This window comes from Dromiciops gliroides, chromosome 4 (genome assembly GCF_019393635.1).
Source record: "Dromiciops gliroides isolate mDroGli1 chromosome 4, mDroGli1.pri, whole genome shotgun sequence".
Taxonomy (NCBI): domain Eukaryota; kingdom Metazoa; phylum Chordata; class Mammalia; order Microbiotheria; family Microbiotheriidae; genus Dromiciops; species Dromiciops gliroides.
In genome coordinates, this window is record NC_057864.1 from 254,563,835 (window position 1) to 254,588,123 (window position 24,289).

A 24,289-nucleotide genomic window follows, 5' to 3' on the forward strand; every position below is an offset into this window, starting at 1 on the left:
CCTGAGTTAGAATTCAAATTTAGATCCTTTTTTTTCCTCCAAATTCATCATTTTCTTTACTGTGCCACATTGGCTCTTGTCAATGTATTCCTCCTGAGTATTCCATCCCCCCAAATGTAACTTCTCTAAAGTTCTTGAAATCCTTAGGTCAAGAAGTGAAATCAGTGGAATAGAACCTATCATCTGATGGCAATAAAAATAACATTAAAATATTGACTTGGAAAAAAATGATTTTGTCCTGAGTGAGTGGGAAAAATAGATTAGGTTGGGAGAGAGATTGAGATGAATAGCATAATTCATGTCTTTTTGCTAAATCATGCCAATTCTTATTATCTCCATACTATCTATTAAATATAACACTACCCAGAAATATGCTTCTACTTTTTATTTTTTCCCACAAATTCCTTTACTCTTCCCTCCCCCCCCCACATCTGCCAACTGATGCTTAGTATCTTGCCAGGTTTCTATTTTGGGGACAGGAGGAGCTAAGATAGAAACCCAGTAGAGTTTGGGATACATTTATGAAATAAGGAGATAAGTGGCTTGACAGAGGGTGGTGATGGGGGTAAGATGGCTTTCAGTTCTGGGGAGAAGTGTAATTACTGTTTTCCAATGTCCTTAGGATAAGGGAGAAGGCATCAGAGGAGCTGCATCACCTAAAAAAATTAAAATGAATGAACTTTTATTTGGTCCAAGAATACCTAGCCTTACTCAGTTCTACTCTTCACATTTCCCCCTCAAGAAACAAAAATATAGCATCAGAAACTCCATAATATCGTTCCCTGCCCTTATTGCTACCTGCCTGATGCCCTGAGATCCTCCCCAATCCCTGGGACCCAAACCCAGACTGTTCCACGGAGCCTCAGACACGCTTCACCCCATCACCTTGCCCTGTTCAAAATTCTGCCCAAATGTCTCAAGGAAAGATGGACCCACCGAGGATCTAGGAAACCTTAATGACCATTAAAGGTGCCTCTATATGGGAATGTTGTTGTTCATTCATTTTCAGTCATACCCAACTCTTCCTGACCCCATTTGGATTTTTCTTAGCAAAGATGGTTTGCCATTTCCTTCTCCAGTTCATTTGACAGATGAGGGAACTGAGGTAAACAGGATTAAGTGACTTGCCCAGAGTCACACAGTTAGTAAATGTCTGAGGCTAGATTTTAATTTGGGAAGATTAGTCTTCATACTCCAGGACTGGCATGCTATTATTCCTTGACAATACTATCTAGGACAGAGATCCTTAACCTGGGGTAAAAGAACCACCAAGAGATTTATGGATAGATTTCAGGAGTCCATAAACTTGGCTGGGGAAAAAATAAATCTTTATTTTTACCAATCTCTTACTGAAATTTATCATTTCTTCCTGTTCTAAGTTGGCATTTATATAGAACTTTAAGGTTTACAAATCCTGACGGGGAGTAGGTGCTATTATTATCTCCATTTTACAGACAAGGACACTGAGACAGACTAAGGTAAAGTTACTCACCTAAGATCATACAGCTAATAAATGTCTAAAATGAAATTTTAACTCATGTCTTCCTAATTTCAGGTCCAGCATTGTAACCACTGCATCACCTAGCTCCCTAGTATTTAAATACATCCTTCTGGGAAAAAAAGGTACACAAGCTTCAACAGAAGAGCTCTATTCCTTATGCCTAAGGGGTCTATGACCTGAAAAGGTTAAGAACCTCAACTTCAGAGGTCACTTAGTCCCATCTGAAAGACAGATCACCCTCACAAAATATCCATGATAAGTGGTTTTCTACCCTCAATCAACAAGCCTTAATAGAGTGCCTCTTTTGCACCAGGGAATATACTAGGCTCTGGGAAAATAAAGATAAAAGTAGAAAAATCCCTGACCCCAAGGAACCTAACTCTGCTGGAGCTTTCAACTCCAATAGTAGCCAATTTCATTTTGTTATAATTGTAGCAGATGAAATTTGTTTGCCTGTGTAACTTCCATCTCTCCATCTCTGTGGGGCCAATTGGACCAAGTAAGTATGATTCTTCTTCCACTTGACAAAATCTTCATATATTTTGAAATAACTATCATGTACCCTTTCAGGTTCCTCTCCTCCAGGCTAAATATGCCCAAAGACCTCTTTGTCTTTCATCTCTTCTGGCTTCCAAGGCACCCTGAAAAATGCTGCCAGACTAATCTTCCTCAAACATCCAACCTGCTCCCCAAAGAATCCATGCTACACAGATAGTAGCAGAGAAGCCAAATTCTAGGCACCCCAAGTCCACTTCCAGAACACCTTCCATTTTGTGTTCCATTGGTTTTGATCTTCAGATCCTCCTGGCCAATAAATTGCTCTCTACTTTTCTATTTTTTATCCTGAACTTTTATTAGCTTAAAGAATTTCCTCAGCCAATGTAGATAAACAACTATTCCGCAACTTATTGTCTTAGGGATAGTTGTGTAAGGATAACTGCTTTGCCCAGATCATATTGTTGTTCTTCAGTTGTCAGTTGTGTTTGACTCTTTTTGACCCCATTTTATAGTTTTCTTGGCAAAAATCCTAGAGTGGTTTGCCATTTCCTTCTCATTTTACAGATGAGGAAACTGAGGCAAGCAGGATTAAGTGACTTGCCCAGAGTCACATGGCTAGTAAGTTTCTGAGGCCAGATTTGAACTCATGAAGATGAGTGAGTCCAATTCCAATCCTAGTACTTAGTATTCTATCCACTGTGACACCTAGAAGCCCTTCAGTTCTGTGTGTGTGCATGTGTGTATGAGACAGAGACAGAGACAGAGAGAGACAAAGAAAGAGAGAGACAGAGAAAGAGAAAGAATGACAGAGAGAGACAAAGACAAACAGACAGAGACAGAGAGAGATAGAGACAAAGAGAGAGAAGGAGGAGGAAGAGGGGAGAGGAGAGGAGAGGAGAGGAGAGGAGAGGAGAGGAGAGGAGAGGAGAGGAGAGGAGAGGAGAGGAGAGGAGAGGAGAGGAGAGGAGAGGAGAGGAGAGGAGAGGAGAGGAGAGGAGAGGAGAGGAGAGGAGAGGAGAGGAGAGGAGAGGAGAGGAGAGGAGAGGAGAGGAGAGGGGGGAGCGCAGGAGAGGAGAGGGAGGGAAATGAAGAGAAAAGAGAGAGAGTTAGTTGGTTAGTTAGTTGATCTCAAGATTTTATGACTCAAAGAACAAATCTCAATTCAATCTGCTTTGCTGCCTTTCTACCTGTCTATGTTTATCTGTATAGCACTATATACATTTCCTATATGGAATTTACTATATATCAATGCATTTTACTTAGACGGATCTTCTCATCCTTACATTCCATCCTGCACTCATCTCCGATGAGTTGTGTCCAGCCTATACATGGTGAAAACTTCCCTCCTTCATTCCAATCCAAATCATAATCTTCTTCTCCCTTACATCCCATCTCCAGAGCCTCTTGCCTCCTCCCAGGAGTGGCACAACCTCTAGCCAGCAGTCCAAGTGTATCTACAGAATAGGATGTCCTAGGGATTTTCCCAGATGTAGTCAGCCACTGTTGCTTTCACCCCATCTGGACAAAGGAAAAAAATCAGACTACCCCATGGGCCTCTAGGTAAATACTTAACTGATCTCCAGAAGAAGCCAATCCTGCCTCTACCAAGAAGCCTTTGCTCATATAATCTATATTCTTCTTTCACAAGTCTTTCCTCTTCATTAAGACTTCTCTTTATATTACAAGGGTCAGCTATGTGGTTCAGTGGATAGAATGCCAGGCCTGGAGTCAGAAAGACTCATCTTCTTTATTTCAAATCCAGTTTCAGACACTTACTGGCTATGTGACCCTGAGCAATTCACTTCACCCTATTTCCTCAATTTCCTCATTTGTAAAATGAGCTGGAGAGAGAAATGGCAAACCACACCAATATCTGTACCAAGAAAACTCCAAATGGGGTCACAAAGAGTGAGATACAACTGAAAATAATGAAACAACAAGAAGTATATTATAACATTGTTTTGCATATCAGTTTTTGGTTGTCTTCCTGGCCTTTAAAATGTCTTTTAAGTCAGAAGGAATACTATCCATTTTTGCAATCCTTCTACTTCCTCTTTCAGTATTCCATTATCCTTCCCCTGAGGCCCTTCACCCTACACCCTACCATCTATGCTAAGTCTATTCCTGCTGACTAAGTTATTTCCAAGTAAATGTGGTGCTAGGTAAACAACAGAATTCAGTATGACTATTCTCTGACACAAGTGTTTTTAATTTTAAAGTGTTTTTTGAGGGCAGTAACTAATCCATTTTTGACCCTGTATCCCAAGCATATAGAACAGGGCCTAGCACATAGTAGACAGTTAAGAAGTTTTTGTTCATTGATTGGATGACTGAATGAATAGGGGACTGTGGAAGATCAAAACATCTTCAATAAACAAAACAAGGATTCTTTAATGGTGTCATAAGAAGCAATAAAATTCCAAACCTACCTTGAACATTTACCTCCTCTGTGATGATGGGCAAGTCACTTAAACTCCATGAGCCTCAATTTCTTGATCTGTAAAAAGCAGAGAATAATACCCTTAGTATCTACTCCATTGGGGTAGGTGAGTGGCACAGTGGACAGAGCTCCAGACCTGAAGGCAGGAAGGCTCATCTTCCTGAGTTCAAATCCCACCTTAGTCACTTACTAGCTGTGTGACCCTGGACAAATCACTTAACCCTGCTTGCCTCAGTTTCCTCATCTGTAAAATGGGCTGGAGAAGGAAATGGCAAATCACTCCATTATCTTTGCCAAGAAAACCCTAAATGGGGTCATGGAGAGACAGCAACAACAACAATCTATCTCACACAGATGTCATAAGAATATAATAATGTATGTAAAGTACTTTTGTAAAGCTTGAAGTGCTATAGAAATTTTAGCAATTTCTGTGACCTCTGAGGTCCTTTCCAACTCGGGTTCTGTGATTCCAATGACCTTATCTAGGATCTTTATGTTCTCTGGGTTCAGTAAACATAGTTATGAAATTTATATATCACTTTAAAGTTGCAAACAGTTTCCTCTCCACAATCCTGAGGGGAGGTGATAGAATAACTACTTTACTCATTTTACAAATGAGGAAAATGAGGTTTAGAGAGATTAAGTGATTTGCCCTTCATCCCAAAGTAGCCAGAGGCAGAATTTGAACTCAGATCTACCTGACACCAAGTCCAGTGAGGTGTTTTGTTTTGTTGTCATTGGGGTTTTTTTTTTGGGGGGGGGGGTCATTTTTCTGCTTTTTGTTTTTTCTCACTGTACCATACCCAGAAAAATTACAGAAGAACAACCAGTTTGAAATAGCAAAAAAATCTGAGCTTTCAGTCCAGCTCAAGTGTCACCTCCTCTGTATAGTCCTTCAATAAGTCATTCTGTTTCCCCTGTCCCTTCACCCCTTTCCTTCATAGAACCACCAGTCCCTCACAAAAATGGGAAGTGTTCTCTCCCTCATCTGAAAGATGCTACTTTGTAAAACCACTAGGGAAGTTGGTTTAGGGGAAAAGATAATGAGTTTCATTTGTCGAAATACAAGAGTGTCTATAAAGCATCTAGGAGAACATGTTTAGCAGGTAGGTGTAAGGAATAGAGTTAAGGAAAGGGATGGATATATTGATCTGGGAGTCATTTGCATAGAAATGATACTTGAGTTTGTAGCAGCTGATATGATCACCTTTGGAGAGAGTGTGAAGAGAACAAAATAAAGTCTGGTATCCCCTAAGATATGCTTAAGGTATGGGAGGACAAGAATAGATTGAGAAGGAACATTCAGATAGATAGAAAGAAATAGAAGAAATAGTGTCACAGAAACTAAGGGAGGAAAAAAAGTATCCTGTAATAGAAGACAGTCAATACCATTGAAAACTGTACAGAGGTAAAGGAAGAAGAAAGAGAAAAGACCATCAGGAGCAGCTAAGTGGCACAGTGGATAAATCACCAGCCCTGGAGTCAGGAGGCCCTGAGTTCAAATCCAGCCTCAGACACTCACTAGCTGTGTGATCCTGGGCAAGTCACATAACCCTGATTGCCTCAAAGAAAATGGGAGGGGGAGGAGAAAGAAAAAGAACCGTCGACAGAATGCACTACAGATTGTGCCAGATGTATTCAGCCACGGCTGCTTCCATCCCATCTGGACAAAGGGGGCAGCTAGGTGGCGCAGTGGATAAAGCACCAGCCCTGGATTCAGGAAGCCCTGAGTTCAAATCTGACCTCAGACACTTGACAGTTATTAGCTTGTGATCCTGGGCAAGTCACTTAACCTTAATTTCCCTGAAAACAAACAAACAACCCCCCCAAAAAATAGTATTGATAATCTTGGTAGAATGGTGGTGGTGAAAATCAGATTACAAGAGATTAAGAAATGAGTCTGTAGGAGTTGAGCCAAGATGTTGAAGCAAAAGGAAGTGGTGTGGTAAGCTCCCATCCACAAATGCTTAGAAACTGATCTAGAAAATAAATGATTCTGAATCCTGCTGGGGGAAATTCTAAAAAAGTCATGGTGAGTCCTTTGTCCAGTCAAGCTCTTCATAGGGAGACATAGAGGAGGAGACAGGTCTCCTGACTAATTCCCAGTACAGAGCTCTGACCATTGTATCACACTGCCTCTTGGCAATTTGTACATTTTCACTGGCTGTCCTCCATGCCCAGAATTCCCCTCCTACCTCCTTGTTTCTCTGGCTTCCTTCACATCTCAGCTAAAATCTTTTTTTTTGTTTTTTGTTTGTTTGTTTGTTCGTTTTAGGGAGGCAATTGGGGTTAAGTGACTTGCCCAGGGTCACACAGCTAGTAAGTGTTAAGTGTCTGAGGCCAGATTTGAACTCAGGTCCTCCTGAATCCAGGGCCAGTGCTCTATCCACTGCGCCACCTAGCTGCCCTCAGCTAAAATCTTACCTTTACAAGAAGCCTTTCCTTGACCCTCTTAATGTTAGTATCTTCCCTCTGAGATTACCTCCAATTTTCTCCCATTTATATCTTGTTTGTGCGCAGTTGTTTGTGTAATATTGTCACCATTTGACTATGAGCTCCTAAAGGACAGGGACCATTTTTGTCTTTCTTTGTAACCCCAATGCTTAGTACAATGCCTGGCATGTGATAAGCACTTTAATATATGCAAACTAACTGAGTGCTTATGGACTGGCTGCTTCTCTTGCCCAGTGGTCAAAAGTAATAGGAAATGTCTCCCCGCTGCTCACCATTGCATGCCGTTAGTTGGATGTGGTGCTTCAAGATGATGGGGTCCTGAGGAGGCAATGGATCACACACTGGTATAATCCAGCATCTTACCTCTGGAATCCAACACTATGACCGTCAGCATGGCATTAGGAGGATTGTCCTCTAACAAATACCTGCCAACCTGGACAGAGCTGGAATCCCCATTCTTGTTATTTGTTTGTACCAGTGTCTCCAACTGGCCATCATCTCCTAATCTCTGCCAGGCTTTAAGGGCATTAAAATGTTTCATAATGTTGTAGGAAAATGCCATAGTTAGGTTTTGTCCTTCTACTATGCAGGTGTCTTCCATGGGATTTTGTAAGGCTGAAAACAAGAGGCAGTTAGAGAAATCCACCCTCTCCTCAGTTCCCACTCTCCAATTCATACATGTTTCCCCTCCCCCAGCTTTAATTAGTGTTACAGCTCTGAGCTGTTGGCTTAGAAAGATGATAAGCATAGGTACTAGATCTGTGATTATAGATAGATATAGATACAGAGAGAGAGAGAGAGAGAGAGAGAGAGAGAGAGAGAGAGAGAATTCCCACGTAAGGAAATTTCCCCTATCAGTCAATGAAACTCAGTTCTTTCTCTGCAATTTATACTATATCAAGTTACTGAGAGATTAAGTAACTGGACCAAAATCATGCAGCCAACATGTGTCAGAGTGAATCCAGATAGGCTGTCACTCTGTCCACCAAGCCCCGGTGCTCACAATAACAATAGGTTCTGGGGACAGCTAGGTGGCACAGTGGATAAAGCACTGGCCTTGGATTCAGGAGTGCCCGAGTTCAAATCCAGCTTCAGACACTTGACACTTAACTAGCTGTGTGACCCTGTGCAATTCACTTAACCCTCATTGCCCTGCAAAAATTAAAAAAAAAAAAACCTAATAGGTTCTGTTCATATGGGCCTTAAAGGTTTTCAAAGAGAGTCTAACAAATCTCACCCCCATCTCTTGGAGGAACAGACAAAAGAAGAGAGTCAGTCAGAGCACTTGGCCTTCTCTCTCTCTCTCTTCACCCTGTCTTCTCCACATCCTTCAGCCAAATCCCTCCCAGGGTCTGAGGAGAGCTGGCATAAGGAAGGATGAGAAGAAAAAGGGTTTTGTGCTCAGGGGGTAAGAAATAGTACTCGCTGGACAGTTGATTCTTTCTGGTGACAGCCTTTAATAATAAAGATAGGGCCATTTGTGGTAGTGTATACCCACAGTCCCCGGTGCTAGAGAGACTGAGGCTGTTTGGATCATGGGAGCTCAACAATTCTGAGCCGTAGCAGGGTTAAAGCTGATGGATCATGCATCCACACCAAGGTGGGCACCGATATGATGGATCCCAGGGAGCAAAGAGCCACCAGGCTATCTAAGGAAAAGCTCAATGTTTTAGGCCAGAAAAATGGGGCAGGTTAAAGCTTCCATGGTAATCAATATAAGGATCAATCCCAGGAGTAGCTGCTGTATTTCCAGCCTGGGGAAATTAGAGAGACTCAAAAAATTAATTTAAAAAAATAGAGGGAAAGGGACCAGATCTGTGATCTCATTGATATGGGGAACTTCCAGGTGAGGAAATTCCCTTTACCAATGCAGGTGGGCACAGTATAAATGTGAAAAATTATAATCTCTAAAACAGGTCCCAGAGCTGGACTATGGAATTACTGAGGTATGCAGAATTTGCCCCCTATCTATACTTCTCCCTGATAGGAAACAGTTTCTATGTCCTCATTGTCAGTGGCCTAAAAATGCTCCTTTGTTTAACTCACTAGGAGGAAGGGCCAAGACAGGAGGGAAGGGCTCTGGGCTTGAGGCCACAGTCTCAGGAAGTCCTTGTGGTATAGGCTAAAGTGGGGGGAGGTGTGGGAGGGAGAGCAGGAAGGCTTGGGGGTAGGGGGAAAATTCCAGATCAGGGTGGAGTAGCTACAATAATCAATAACAGGAAATGAATGGCCAACTCTGTGGAAAGTTGCCTCCAGACTCCAAAACAACTTGCTCCAATTTCAACAGCCCATGAAATAAATAATCCATTCTCATGCCCCACATGAACTTTCTGCATCTTTGGCTCCTATTCCTTTCCATACCTGAATGCTCTCCTCTCTGCTACCCAAATCCTATACCTATCCTTCCAGCACAAAGAAGTCCTCTCTCTCTATGGTGCCTTCCCACAGTATTCCATTCCTCAGAATTTTTTCCCTCCTCTGAAATTGGGACAGGTAAGTAATGGCATAAAAGCAGATACATTTTAAGACATTTGGGCTGCCTACAAGGATGGGAGGGCAGCATGGTTTAGTGAAAAGAAGGCTGGGGTTGTGGTTAAAAAAAAGACCTGCCTCTGCCACCTACTACCTAGTTGAGTTTGGGCAAAACATTTAACATTTGTAGGTCTCACTGATTTAAAAAGGAGGTCAGAAATACTCAGAGACTTCTTGATCCTCTAAACCTGTGAATTCTGGGCTTCCCTTTGGCTGCTGAGCCTCCCTACACTCTCATCCCACCTCAAGCACCACCTCTCTCAAGGAAATAATTGAAAAGATGAAAAAGAGGAGGGACTAGAAAAGCCCTTTTCTAGAGCTTCCCATTGGTGTCATCCTTTCCCAACTCTGCCCACCAGAGTCTCCATCATGCTTGTACCTGCAATGCAGTGAAGTAGCAACAGTAGCATCTGTGACCTCCAAATTCCTTCCACTTCCATCTTCTCCCTGGCTCTTGGATCTACCTGTGACTGGCTGTGCCCACAGTTTCTGTCCAAAGACTTGATGCTACCAGTTCCCCTCAGCCTCAAAACATCTTTAGGAAGTTGCCTCATAGACTATGTGTGTGTTTCACATTGGAGGATTAAAAGTACTGAGGTTGGGAAACAATAGCGTAGAATGTGTCATGTCATTTGAGACCTACTAGAAAAGGAGGAAGAAAGGAGTTCCAAATCCTTCTGCTGAGATCTACCACCTGGTTGAGTTTGTGCAAAACACTTCACATTCATAGGTCTTATCTGTTTAAAAAGGAGATCATACTCAATGACTTCTTGGGTCCCTTTCCTTTGTTCATCTTTTTAAAAGAAATTTTATTTCCCCCTAATTACATATAAAAACAATTTTTTTTGTTGTTGTTGGTTTTTTTTAGGGAGGCAATTGGGGTTAAGTGACTTGCCCAGGGTCACACAGCTAGTAAGTGTTAAGTGTCTGAGGCCGGATTTGAACTCAGGTACTCCTGACTCCAGGGCCGGTGCTCTATCCACTGTGCCACCTAGCTGCCCCTAAAAACAATTTTTAACATTTGGGATTTTTATTTTAAAGTTTTGAGTTCCAAATTCTATCCCTCCTTCCACTCCCCTCTCCCTGAGATGGTAAGCAATCTAATACAGGTTATACATGTGCAATGTAAACATTTCCATGTTACTTTGTAGAAAGAAAGGAAGGAAGGAAGGAAGGGAAAGGAGAGAGGGAGGGAAGGGGAGAGAGAGAGAGAGAGAGAGAGAGAGAGAGAGAGAATGCTTCAGGGAGACAGAGTCAAGATGGTGGAGGAAAGACATTAAATGTACAGAGCTACTGACACAATTACCCCCAAAATAGCAATAAAACAACCCCTGGAGCAGCAAAACCCACAAAAAGATGGGCTGAGATTAATTTTTTCTGGCCAAAGACAGCTTAGAGGGGGCTGTGCTGAGCTGCAAGAAGAGTCCAACCCTGCAATTGTGCCAACACAGTCTCCAGGCTGGCTGAGCCAGAGAAACTTACCCCTGAGCCACCAAATCAGCTGCAGCAACAGCATCTTCTGGAACTAAGCTTATGGTTGGGTGAAAGGTCTATATGGCTAGCGGGGTGGGGGGAGGATCAGGGATGTCTGTGGGACCTAAGGAGGAATTTGGCTATCCCACCCCAGCAGGGAACCAGGAAGAAATCTTGAGCAGCAGGAGGCCCAGGTGGGGAAGGGGTGCAGGCTTGTGGAGCTAAGAACCAAAGCACAGAATGTTTTGTTGGCTGGTTAATTAGCAAGTTGGCTTGAGGTTATCTTTGGACCAGAGAACAGTCCAGGAGAGAGAAAAATCTGCCCTTACTCAAACTGAAACACCTGGAACTCTCTGAAGCTTGGGACAGCATAGCTTGGAAGTAGGGCCCCACTGTGAGAGGGAGTGAAAAGTCAAGTAAAAGATGGCAAGATAAGCAAGCAAAGAAAGTTGAGAACTTTAGAAAGTTTTTTAAGCAAAAAGGAAGATCAAGGTGCACCCTCAGAAGAGGATAACAACCTCAGGGCCCCTACATCCAAAGCTTCCAAGAAAAATATGAATTGGTCTCAGGCCATGGAAGTGCTTAAAAGGGCCTTTGAAGAGAAAGTAGGAGAGATAGAAGGAAGATTTAGAGAAGTAGAGGAAAGAATGGAAGGAGAAATGAGAGTGATTCAGGAGAGTCATGAGAAAAAAGTCCACAGCTTGAAAAGCCAAATGGAAAAGGAGATAGAAAACCTCTCAGGAGAAAATAATTACCTAAGAATTAGGATTGAACAAATGGAATTTATTGACTTTATGAGAAAGCAAGACACGGTAAAGTAAATCCAAATTAATTTTTAAAATAGAGGGCAATATGAAATATCTCCTTGGAGATAGAATGCTTCAGTAAGCATTCAGACAACATCAGTTTTTTCTCTGGAGGTGAATAGCAGTTTCATCATGAGTCCTTTGGAATTGTCCTGGATCATTGTATTGCTAAGAATAGGTAAGTATTCACAGTTCTTATAATACAATATTGCTGTTTATTTGTAAAATGTCCTCCTGGTTCTGTTCATTAACTTTTTATTGGTTTGTGTAAGTCTTTTCAGGTTTTTCTGAAATCATTTTACTTGCCATTTCTTATAGCACAATAATATCCCATTACTATTCAGGCCCCTTTTCATTTTTAATCCTGTAATCTTGTGAATTCTGGGCACTCCTTTGGCTCAGTGGTTAGTCCTGCTGACACACAATTAGCTGTACTCTCATGCCTAGAAGAAATGCTGCCCTTGGTATTCTTATTCCTAAAATACTGTTTTCATCATGTTACTTCCCTGCTAAAAAAATAACCTAGAGAGGGTACCTCTTTCTTATGTCAATTCTAAATGGTTCTGCCTGGCTTTTAAGGCCAGTATAACCCAGCACTTAGCTTTTCAACTTTACTTATACACATGTGGTAAAAAATGGAAGTTTTAACTGAAATTTAAGAGTTGAACATATACTACTGAAACGGTTTTTGAAGGACCGCCCTTTCAGGGAGGAGACCATGATGAACAGCCGTGTGCCTGCTGCTGCCCGGGAGAGCGTGGCCAAGCACGCCGTACTTCCGAGACTTCTGGGAAGCGAACTTAAAGCTGGGTAGTAGAACGGAAGTGGTCTCTCAGCTCGTACACTCTGGCTCGGGTTCAACGGCGCATTCTGGTGATCGGCTCTGGTTCTCGGTGGCAGCACACGTTTGACTCTGGTTCTCAGCCTGAGAGGCAGTTTTGGGATTCGGTGAGTTTTATAAAAGAATATAGACTAAGCTTAGATCTAAGACTATTCATTTGTATTTCTACTTTCCTATTTCCCTAATCAGTATCACCTGTTTGTTGGCTAATTAATTCCCAAATAATAAAAGCTAATCCCTCTCTGATTAAAGCTCAGAGGCTTCTTTTCTACTGGTCTGGGAGATATATAAGGGAAAAAGTTAAAGGGGAAGTTTAATGATCTTATATCCAATTTTAAATCTCACACACACACATACACACACACACAACACACTGTTAGAGTCAGGCTGGTCTCTACTATGTCACTTGAACATACCATGCATTTTGCATGTGTGTTATTATCATGTAGATTGTCAGGCCAATCTGTTTTGAATCATTATAAAGCTCGTTGAGGAAGCTCCTTAATATTCTGAGGCTTAAGCCAATCAATACAATAGAATCTGGCATGTAGGGGGTGTTCAAGGAAGATCAGCACTTCTGGACTGAGGGGTTGCTGGGCCTTTTGAGGGCTGTTCACCCACCTTTGATGCTCACCTGGCACTCAACTCTCATCTTGGCTCCACGAAGTTGTAGCATGTTTAGTGGCCACACCCTGATAAACCCTCTCTGTAGTCAGACTAAACCAGGTTGAGGGTAACCAGCAAGGCTCAAACCCATCTGTGAGTTGGGAGGGGGGTGGGGGGAGTCTATCTCAAGCATGTGAAGAGATTCCCTGACAGAATGAGGAGATGAGAACCAACTTGTTCCAATGGCAGGAGCTGTGTAGTGTTTAGAGCTTGATGCTTAGAGCTTGGTCAAACATTGAAGACACCAAGATCATCCATTGCATCCCAGACCATCACTAGTCATACTGACTTTTGTCTTGCTACTGGACTTTGATGACTGTGGAACAGGCTGATGAATATGTGACCTTGGGCAAATCATTTAACTGCCTTCAATTTTCTCTACTATAAAATGGGAATCATAAGCATACCAACTCCCACTCCCCACCAACCAGGGTTGTTGTGAAGATCACAAAGTAGGTGCTTAATAAATGTTTACCCTTTCCCTTCTCTAATGAGAGGCATGATGTCCATAATTAGGTAGGTGATAGTTCTGATGTCCCTGGCAAGACCATATCTGAAGTAACATCTCCCATTCTGGGCATTTGTAACGACTGGAATGACACCACCTGCTGGAGACTTACTGTAGGAAAGCTCCACCATGAGGAGAAGGCCTCTGAGGGCAAGGCCATGCAGCTTTTCTTTGGCATCAGGAAGTGACGTTTGCTGGTGGGAGGAAGAGGGGGAGAGGCGGGTTCTCTCGCTGTCTCTTTCACTAGGACTCTTGTGGAGAGTGGAGCAGAATGGTAGCTCCCTGAGATAGAGAGATGAATCTAGGCCTTTCTCTCTCTTTACCAAATTCTTATTCTCCATAATAAATGCTTAAAAGTCTAAACTCTTGCTAAAGCTTATAATTTATTGGCGACCACTCATTAGATTTTAGACAGTCTAGCTAGAATTTTACCCCTTTACACATTATTGTTTAGGAGAAACACCTAAATACTCTAGGGGGTATGGGTAAGTGACAAGATTGAGGGCATTAATGAAGAGGTAGTTAAAGGAATTAAGACTATTTAGCAGGAGATGGATAGGACTGCTGTCTTCAAACATTTGAAGAACTGTATATGAACTAATTAGAGTAGTAAATAACCTAATAGAAGGTAGTAAGTTCCCTGTCACTGGAGCTATTTAATAGGCAGGAACTGAACAGTGTATGTAAGGAATATTGAGGAGGAAATTCCTACATCATGTAGTCCCATAGGGTGTCAGCTGAGATGATTTCTAAGATCCCTTCAGTAGAGGCACAGTTCTAAGACCAGAAGTGCTCCTTTTCAATTGATGTTGGGATAAAATGAAGCACTCACAATTCATCAAACTTTTTTTAATCATAAAATTATTTTATTATTTTCCAGTGAGAGAGTTTTCAACATTTGTTTTCATAAGATTTTTAGTTCCAAATTTTTCTCTCTTCCTCCCTTCTCTCCCCCCTCCCCAAGACAGAAAACAATCTGATATAGGTTATATATGTACAATCACATTAAACATTTTTATACATTAGTTATGTTGTGAAAGAAGAATCAGAACAAAAGGGGAAATCCTCAAAAAAGTAAAAACAGAAGTATAAACCATTTGACTCAATCTTCATTCAGAATCCATAGTTCTTTTTTCTGGATGAGGACAACATTTTCCATCATGAGTTCTTTGGAATTGTCTTGGATCATTGCACTTCTGAGAAGAGCTAAGTCTATCACAGTTGATCACACAATGTTACTGTTACTATGTACAATGTTCTCCTGTTTCTGCTCACTTCACTCAGCATCAGTCATCGAACTTTTAACAAAGGATATTTATTTTGCCCTAACACAGCAAGAATATGCAACAAGTATACACTAGCATTTGGCTCCTCTGGACCAAACCCACTCATTTCCATCTGGAAACCACTCTGGTTGGCAAATCCTCAAGGTATGGAGACTGTAGTGGTCTTAGGCAACCATCAAGTCTGAGAGGTGTAGACTATATGTAGCTTGGACTTTTTATGACCATACATGTCCAAGAAGCTACAATCAGGAAGGCTATAGCCAATCAGGCCTCAGGGGAAGCTTTGAAAAGCCTCTCCACATTGTTGGGGTGGAAGGAAAGAAGATGCTTCAGGGAGATGCTGTTCCTATCACACCTTCCAACACAAAAATTTGATTATTGTAAAAAGAACTCAGATTGGACAATCCCTGGATAAGCCCTACTTCCCTTCCTCCATTCCCCATTGGGTGTTTTTCTAAGTCTTGCATAATTTTTCTCTTCATCCATTTATTTATTTATTCAGCTATTTATTTGTTCATTCATTCAATTTGTTTGTTCATTCATTTGTTTATTTATCTGTTTATTTATTTGTTTGTTTGTTTACTTATTTATTTTGCTGGGTGATGAGGGTTCAGTGACTTGCTCAGGATCACACAGCTAGTAAGTGTCAAGTGTCTGAGGCTGGATTTGAACTCCTGAATCCAGGGCCGGTGCTTTATCTACTGTGCCACCGAGCTGCCCCCTCTTTATTTTTTTAAATAATATTTTATTTTTCCCCAATTACAGGTGGAAATAAATTTTAACATTTGTTTTTTTTTAATTTTGAGTTCCAAATTCTCTCCCTCCCTTTTCCCCTCCCTGAGATGGTAAGCAATCTAATATAGGTTATACATGTACAATCATATGAAACATTTCCATATCAGTCATTTTATGGAAGAAAATTTGAACCAAAAAGTAAAAATAAAGTGAAAAATGGTATGCTTCAAGGAAGGTAAGTCACAAGGGTGCTAGCACCTAGTCTTCTTTCGAATGAGAAAATATAAGGTGATGAATACCAGAATCTTATTCAAAAGTATCCCAAATGTCACAGCAAGCACATCAGAAAACCTGGGAGAGAGAGATAACAACAACAACAATTAACATTTATATAATCTGTGCCAGATACTATGCTAAGTACTTTAATATTATCATCTCATTTGATCCACATAACAACCCTGGGAGACAGATGCTATTATTATCCCCCATTTTACAGATGAGGAAACTGAGGCAAAGGAGGTTAAATAACTCACCCAGGGTCACAGAGCTAGTAAATATCTAGGGTCAGATTTGAACTCTTGGGTCTTCCTGACTCTAGGTCTGTTACTCTACACAATATCACCTAAGTTCCACAGTTTTAATGTCATGAGCCCAATTATTAAAACAAAAAATAATAGTCATATCCCTACATTTTTGTATTTTTCATAGCATTTCCATAGAATTACGGATCTGAAGCCAAAAGAGAACCTCAGAACCCAACCTCCTCATTTTTATAACCAAGACCGAATGAGGTTGAGGGACTTGCCCAAGGTCACACAGCTAAGATGGGATTTGAACCTAAGTCTTTCTGACTCCAGAGCCAGCAATCTATCCACTGTGCCACTTAGCTGACCCAGGCTAGCACATAGTAGGTGTTTAATAAATTGCTTGTTGACTGATTGATTGAAACTTCCTTTTACCTTCCTGTTGTGGTAGAGTAGAAAGGCTGCTAGATTTGGAGTAAGGAAAACCAAAGCTTATCTCCTAAACCTAGTACTTGTGTAATCCTAGGCAACTCACCAACTGACCCATAAAATGGAGGCTATATTACCCATTGCACCTACCTCATAGGATTGTTATGAGTTGCACATGAGAGAGCATATATCAAGTGCCTTGCAAACTTTAAAATGCTATAAAAATGTAATCTATGATTATCATTTGACAACAAGGATACAAAAGTCAATTGAGCTGACCAGAGTTAGTTAATAGTGTTTGCCAGGCTAACAGGACTGTGGAATATTTTTGAGTTTGAAATATATTTACAGACCTCCTAAATGCTGGCTGGACAGTCTGGAAGGATGGCCTCGCTTTGGAATATAGAGAGACTGGGGAAATTTCAAAACAAACTATACATAAGACTTCATATACACAAGAGTTAACACATAACAAGTATTTTTGATACCTTTATATTCTAATATTTGATGTTCTAGCAAGAAAAAGCATCATTTTTGCCTCTCTGGGATTTATCTTGGGGAAAACTGAACTAATAACATCTTCTCATCTGTAAAATGGGGTATAATAATAACCCCTATCTCCCAAGGTTGTTGTGCAGATCAAATTAGGACTCAGCATCATAAGGAATTCACCCTTCTACCTTCTGCCTTCCACCCCAGGGATCTCCCCCAACACCCATAGCCCTTCCCCTAGTTTTGTAGTACAGTTCATCATGAACCTTGCCATTCAGGTTCTGACCCCTGGGCATTAGGGCTCTGCACCTCATTGAGTGTCACCTGTACCTTGACCAAGATTAGGAAATGGAGACCAGGGTTTAGCTTCCAAACATAGGACCATGACAAACCTGTGAACAGGGAAACTTGTATCATTGTGTTTGGCTCCAAGAGTTGTAGTGAGACTGTGGGCAGTGCTTTTGACTGGGGCCTGAGTGTGGAAACTTGGGTTTGGCAGAGACTTCCTTTCAGTGGCCAAAATAGTTGAGGGTTCTTCTCTTCTGGGAGTGAGTCTCTGGGCTGTGGGTATTCTGGTGGTAATTGCAGTGTTAGCTGCAGGATAAGACAGGTAAGATTAAGACAAGGAGCAGGGCTACACTCTGGGTTAGAACAGAATTGTTCATAAGGGAGAGGAAGAGGAGGTTAAGGGGTCCTCTGCTTCTCCCTATTTTCCTTCCTACATCACTTGCATCACATCGTTGGGGAAATATCTCTTTTATTAACACAGTGACTGACCCATAATATATGCTTAATAAATGCCTTTTCATTCATTCATTCTAAAGTTAATGAATTGGTTTTTAAAATATAGAGGCTATGTGTACATGATGGAATTCTTTGGTGCTGCAAGAAATGATGAAGAGGGTGTTTTCAGAAAAACATGGAAAGACATATGAACTGATATAGAAAGAGGTGAACAGTTTATAAAATAATAGCAGCATTGTAAACAAAAAACAACTTTGAAAGAATTAGGAACTGTGATCAACACAAAGCCCAACCGCTGTTATGGAGGTCTCAAGATGAAATATCCTGCAAACAAGGAGTGCAGACAACTTTTTTTTTTTGGTAGGAGTCTGATAGTGAGATATAGAACAGCAATTTAAATGGTTGACAGAATCAAGTGATGCCTTTTTAAGGGCACGTTAGATGAAATTGTCTATATGGTAGATTGATGAGGATAGCCAAACAGGGAAAGATTGATGAACCAATCACTCAGATGAGAAGAGAGCTGAATCACTCGCACAGGTGGAAGGATTGGTCCTTCTCAGAGACCCTGGTAAAGGAGAAGATGGGTATAGCCATAGAGGGATTTTGATGTATAGTGTAAAGGAAATGAGGAAGAATGAGATGGGTGGCTTTGAGTTTCACAGGAAGGTAGAATACAAGGTTATCTAAGGAGAGAAAAGAGATGGAAGTAGCCCTGGGGGACTGAGGAAAGAAGAGATTTTTTTGAAGCAGATGTTTCAAGCTTTCGCTTTTCAAGGGTACAGTGCCTCCAAATCAATGGGTTCTGAAATAATGAGTCTTCAATATGTTTGTTAATATAATTAAAATTAGATATAATAATTATATGTATATGTAAATATATTTATACAATAAGATAATTAACATTGGCTGTATGAGTGAATTGAAGCAGTAGGATTACATAGAATCAAGAGGCACATTTTCTGAACTTGGCCTTCCCAATGCCAGGTTCTCAGGCAGTAGGGAGAAAGAGAAGCCATGGACAGTGCCTGGTCTTTTATCTTGATGGAACAGGATGCCTTTATTGTCTGCTTTGAGGAGTATTGAAAGCCCACTCCCATGCCCTTCACCACATCTTCATTTCTCTTTCAAATTATCTGAAATTCTAACCATTGGCTACAGTCCTCAAAGGGTCTTATGAGGAAATGTGCATTTTTAACCAGGGTAAACTGCAAGGTTGAAGCAAAGTAGGTGAGATATTACATTGTGTGGTGGGTTTAGTGTCAGGAACCTTGTTCAGATCTGACACTTGTTATCTTGTCATGACCCTGAGCAAGTCATCAAATCTCTGTGGGACCCAGTCAACACCCTAGGTCTGAACTAGACATGTGAGAGTTTCCACAATAGGAATTCCAAAATCATAGAGTAGTCTTTAAAAAGCCTTTAAATTGCCTGGAGGATGACTTGCCTAACATATCAATAGGGATAGGGTATACTCCACTCCCAAATTAAACTCATTATCACCACAGCTATCTGTGAACAGTCAAAGTCCAAAAGGATTGAAACTCAGAATAAGTCATTTTGATTTGAGAAGAAAAGGGGATGGGGCAGTCAGAAGAATGAGTTATCCAGGGAAGGTATAACTTTGCTATGGCATATTTGGGCAACAGGGGCAAGAATGGGACACTGAGCACATGATTTTGGACCATTGATCTAGAGTTGAAAGGGACCTCAGAGGCCATATTGTCCAACCCTGTGATTTTATAGGTAGGGAAACTGAGGTACAGAGAGGTTTTATTTTTTTAATTGCCCAAGGTCACAAAGGCAATTCTAGATAGGATTTGAACTCAGGTTTTCTGCCTCCAGGTTCAGTGCTCTTTCTACTATACCATGCCAAACGAAAATAGAGAGGTTTCAAAGGAACCAACATAGTTTATTTTTTTTTCAAATTCATCTAGGACTAGAAAATAGAATGTTATAACTAGAAGGGACCTGGAAATTCAACTCAACTTAGAAATTCAACTTCCTTATTTTATAGATGAATAGATTCAAGCTCAAAGAGACCAAGTGACCTACCCAAAGTCATTTGCCTAGGTATCAAGGAGTGGAACTAGAATTAGGACCCAGTTCTCCTAACTCCTAGTACAGGGGTACCCCCTGTACCAAACTACATCTTTGTAGCTCCTCCTTCTAGCTCTGTCTGGCTATTTCTCTGTCCCAGAAACCAAAAGTCATAGAAAGCATCCCCCTTTCCCAACTGACTCCTCCCTGCTGTTTACCATCACATGTAGACAGTTGGAAGGGGTCACGCAGGACAATGGGTTCCTGGGATGGCTGATTGATAATACATCGGTATATTCCAGAGTCCTGCTTCTGGAATCTCATGATTGTGAAATTCATCATGGAATTATCAGGATCATCCATCAGCAGATACTTGCCAACCCGGACCTGACTGAACTCCCCTTTCGTGTTACTCGTTTGTATCAGGGTCTCTGGTTGGTCATTGCTTCCAAGTCTCTGCCAGGCCTTCAGGGACAAAGAATATTTCATAATGTTGTAGGCACATTGCAGAGTTGCATCTTCTCCCTCTTCTCTGCACTGGAGATATTGTAATCCTGAAAAATAAGAGTTCAAGTCAGAGAAGACTCCTTCCCTCTATTTCCATCCTCCTATTCATTTCATAGGGGTAAAAAAATAAGAGAGATGAAGTAACTTATTTGAGATCACACACGTGTCAGAGCCCAGATCCTGGCCCAGATCTCTTTTACTCCAAATCCACTGCACTACTACAGCCTCAAACAACACAACAGCTCTGAGCTCTCTTCATTCAACCATCACTTCCTCCACTTTCACCAACTCAAAATGGAGTAACCTTCATGAAATAAATGCCCTGCCTGTTCCCAGTCTCTTTTGTCTTTAGCTCCTGCTGATCCTCAGGTCTCAACTACCTTGATCACAGCCTTCTATGGATCCAAATCTTGCCCCTTGTTTGCAAACCAAAGACATCCTAGTTTTTATCTCATACTATTTTGCCCCAAGTCTTCCCCTATTTTGAACTCCAAGGTTGCTTTCCAGCTCTAAGATCCTTTGATTACCTAGCACTCAATCCAATTCAACAAACTGGTATATTAAGGTCCTCCCATGAAGCCTTCTCTCAGTGCAGAGGGGCAAGTATTCTGCATCTAGGAGATTTACCCCCAGGCACTGAGAGGTTAAGTGACTTGCCCTTCCATAGCCAATGGGTGTCAGAAGGCAGTGGGTTAAGTGAATTTGGAGACTAGTTTCCTATCCACTCCACCACTCTGCCTCTTGGAATTCTCTGTGCTGATGAAATCACAGGTCTGGACTCCTGTCAAAAAAATGAAACCCTTGCTGTCCGTTTTGGTCTTTTAGCAGCTGTGTTTAATAAGACGTCTTGTGGCATCTCCCATATTTCAACCTAGGTTAAAATCTCCATTCTGTTACTTGGTGCCAGAATGGGCACTACCTTTCTGGTGCTCATCCTCATCTATAAAATATAAGAGTTGGGCTAGATGGTGTCTAAGGTTCCTTCCATTGCCAACTCTTTGATCATCCCTCTTGCTGCTGCTGCTGCTACTACTACCACCACCACCACCACTACTGCTCTTTTTTTGTTTTTGTTTTTGTTTTTGTGGGGCAATGGGGGTTAAGTGACTTGCCCAGGGTCACACAGCTAGTAAGTATTAAGTGTCTGAGACTGGATTTGAACTCAGGTCCTCCTGAATCCAGGGCCGGTGCTTTATCCACTGCTCCACCTAGCTGCCCCCAAGGTGCTTTTTTTTTCCTTTTTTGGTTTGTTTTTTGTTTGTTTGTTTGTTTTTGTGGGACAATGAGGGTTAAGTGGCTTGCCCAGGGTCACACAGCTAGTATGTGTCAAGTGTCTGAGGCCGGATTTGAACTTAGGTACTCCTGAATCCAGGATCGGTGCTTTATCCACTGTGCCACCTAGCTGCCCAACCACTACTGCTCTTATTGTTCCTCCTCCTCCTTCTCTTCCTCCTCCTACTACTACACTTACTGCTACTGCTTCTTACTGCTCTTACTATTCCTACTGCTCACTACTCCTTCTCCTTGCTACTACTATTCCTCCTCCTCCTCTTACTGCAACTACCCCTATTAGCACTACTACAACTACTACTTCCTATGAACATTTCTCCTTCTCCTCTTACTGCTTCTCCTTTTCTTGCTGCTACTACTCCTACTATCACTACTAATACTACTATTTCTACTATTCCTTCCTACCACTATTCCTCCTTTTCCTCTTACTGCTACTACTTCTACTATCACTAACAAAAAATAATAATAATTAACATTTATATGACACCTTACACAAACCGTTTCCTTGTCTCTGGTCCTCTGGGCTACAGAAAGACTTTACATGAAAGCCACTGGGGCAATCGGCATCAAAAAAATGTAGCAGGGGCAGCTAGGTGGCGCAGTGGATAGAACACCAGCCATGGAATCAGGAGTACCTGAGTTCAAATCCAGCTTCAGACACTTGACACTTACTGGCTGTGTGACCCTGGGCAAGTCACTTAACCCCAATTGCCTCACCAAAAAAAAAAAGAAAAAAAAAAGAAAAAAAAAGAAAAAAATGTAGCAGCATCATTTTTGTGGGGATGGGGAGGAGGAACACTATTCTAGCTGATGGAGTATGAGGGCAGCTCTAAGCATCCTTCTGCTTAACAGAGCAACTACCATAATACTACCTCTATTGAGAGCCCTGAAAATGAGAATGAGAATTTGTTTTGTAGTCATAAATTATTCTCTGAGTAACTTTCTACCTACCATATTTGTACTAATATTGTTCAGACTTTTGAAGAACAGATTAGTCTTTGTTTCAAGAATCCCTTGTACCTCATTTCCTCTGAAATGGATAGAGGTGCTGAGGGGTAGAGTATCCTTCTGGCTACCTGGGGAAACGATATACAATGGATAGAGCCCTAGATCTGCAATCAGAAAGATCCACATTCAAATCCAATCCCAGAAACTGACTGATTGTGACAAGTCATTTAATCCCTCTATGCTTCAGTTTCCTCATCACTTTAAAAATATAGAGAACCATAACATGTATTTCTCAGTGTCATTGTGAAAAAAAAATTGCAAAGTGTTTTTCAAACCTTAAAGCATTATTTAAATGTTGTTGTTGTTGTTATCATTACTATTCTTTCTCTTCTGGAAGCAAAGGTAGGTAGGAGTGTACCTTTCAAATCTGAACCTCTTGTCCTTTTAATTCAACCAAACTTCATCCTAGAGGACTCCATTTAAGGGAGGAAAAGTCATGATGACCTACAGACAGTAAATTTTGAGGGGCTATTTGGGATACACACAAAGATAGGAGATGGTATATTTGGAGTCAGAAAGATCTGGGCCAGGATCTTGGTTCTGCCACTTGTGTAATCTCAAACAAGTCAACTTCATCTCTCTTGGGTTTTTACATCCATAAAATGAGAAGATTGGACTCTATAATCTCTAAGGATCCTTTCAACTTTTATGAAGCCTATAAATTACCAGGTAGGCTCTATGGTCCAAGGATATGCTGGAACCCATTTATAATATCTCATAAGAATTAATCATTAAATAATATCATCATTTATACCTCAAAAAAAAGCAAGTGCTACAAATCAAAGTTTGGTTGATTATTTTATTGATTGTCTGGACTTAAGAAAATTATGGATAAAGTGTTAATAGTGCAGATTAGATTTCAAAGTGTTTCCTGCATACTTTTTTTCAGGGAGCCAATTGTTAAACATTTGCCTGTATACCACTGTCTCTACTCTGGTTTAGCCAGACTGCTCTATTCCACATATCACTCATATCAAGGAAATGGGAGAAAGGGTGAAAAATAACAGGACCCAACATAATCCCCCCTTCCCCTGAATTGCCTACTTTTTCCAGCTTTTCTTAATCCTGTTCATGCTAGACTTCTTGATGCCCTTACCTGAGTCATTGATAAGCAGTAACAGCAACAACAGCTGCTGAGATGTCCAGATTCTTGTCTTTTCCATCTTATCCTTGGCTGCTTGATTTAATCAGTGGTAGGCTGTGCCTAGGACATTTGTGCAAAGTATCAGTACCACCAGCCTCCCTCAGCATCAAAACATCTTCCGGATATTGCATCACATTATGCATGTGTCATGTTGAAGACTTTGGGGTTAGGAAACAGTGGAGCAAGATGTGTCAAAGAGTTCACTGGGGAAAAAAATGGAACAAGAAGAAGGTCAAGAGAAATTGCTGCCTTGGATACTCTTCCTAAAATGCTATATTCATCATGCTATTCCACTGCTTTAATGATAGCTGATAGCTGATAAATGATAAATGATAAATGTTTTGCTGCTACCCAGTTTTCAAAACAGGTAT

At 41.2% G+C, this 24,289-nt stretch overlaps 1 protein-coding gene and 1 long non-coding RNA gene across 2 annotated transcripts; both read right to left on the reverse strand.

Annotated features, from left to right (window-relative positions):
* Positions 1-378: 378 nt before the first annotated feature.
* On the reverse strand, positions 379-9,935 carry LOC122752513. Its single transcript, XR_006356192.1, has 3 exons — positions 9,805-9,935; positions 4,429-4,496; positions 379-656 (listed from the first exon to the last, which is right to left on the reverse strand). It is a non-coding gene; the product is annotated as an uncharacterized LOC122752513 (long non-coding RNA).
* A 6,025-nt stretch (positions 9,936-15,960) lies between these two features.
* Positions 15,961-23,982, reverse strand: TREM1 (triggering receptor expressed on myeloid cells 1). Its single transcript, XM_043999867.1, has 4 exons — positions 23,871-23,982; positions 20,188-20,523; positions 17,578-17,779; positions 15,961-16,091 (listed from the first exon to the last, which is right to left on the reverse strand). Exons 1-4 carry the CDS (start codon positions 23,935-23,937, stop codon positions 15,992-15,994), a joined length of 705 nt encoding a protein of 234 aa, XP_043855802.1. The 5' UTR covers positions 23,938-23,982; the 3' UTR covers positions 15,961-15,991.
* Positions 23,983-24,289: the final 307 nt, after the last annotated feature.

Bases quoted from the DNA above. Each gene is read 5' to 3' on its own strand.
- TREM1 (XM_043999867.1), bottom strand. From the start codon at position 23,937: ATGGAAAAGACAAGAATCTGGACATCTCAGCAGCTGTTGTTGCTGTTA. The intron at 20,524-23,870 runs GTAAGGGCATCA...CTTATTTTTCAG, and splicing joins ACTGCTTATCAATGACTCAG to GATTACAATATCTCCAGTGC. The intron at 17,780-20,187 runs GTAAACAGCAGG...CTTATCCTGCAG, and splicing joins CCAACTGTCTACATGTGATG to CTAACACTGCAATTACCACC.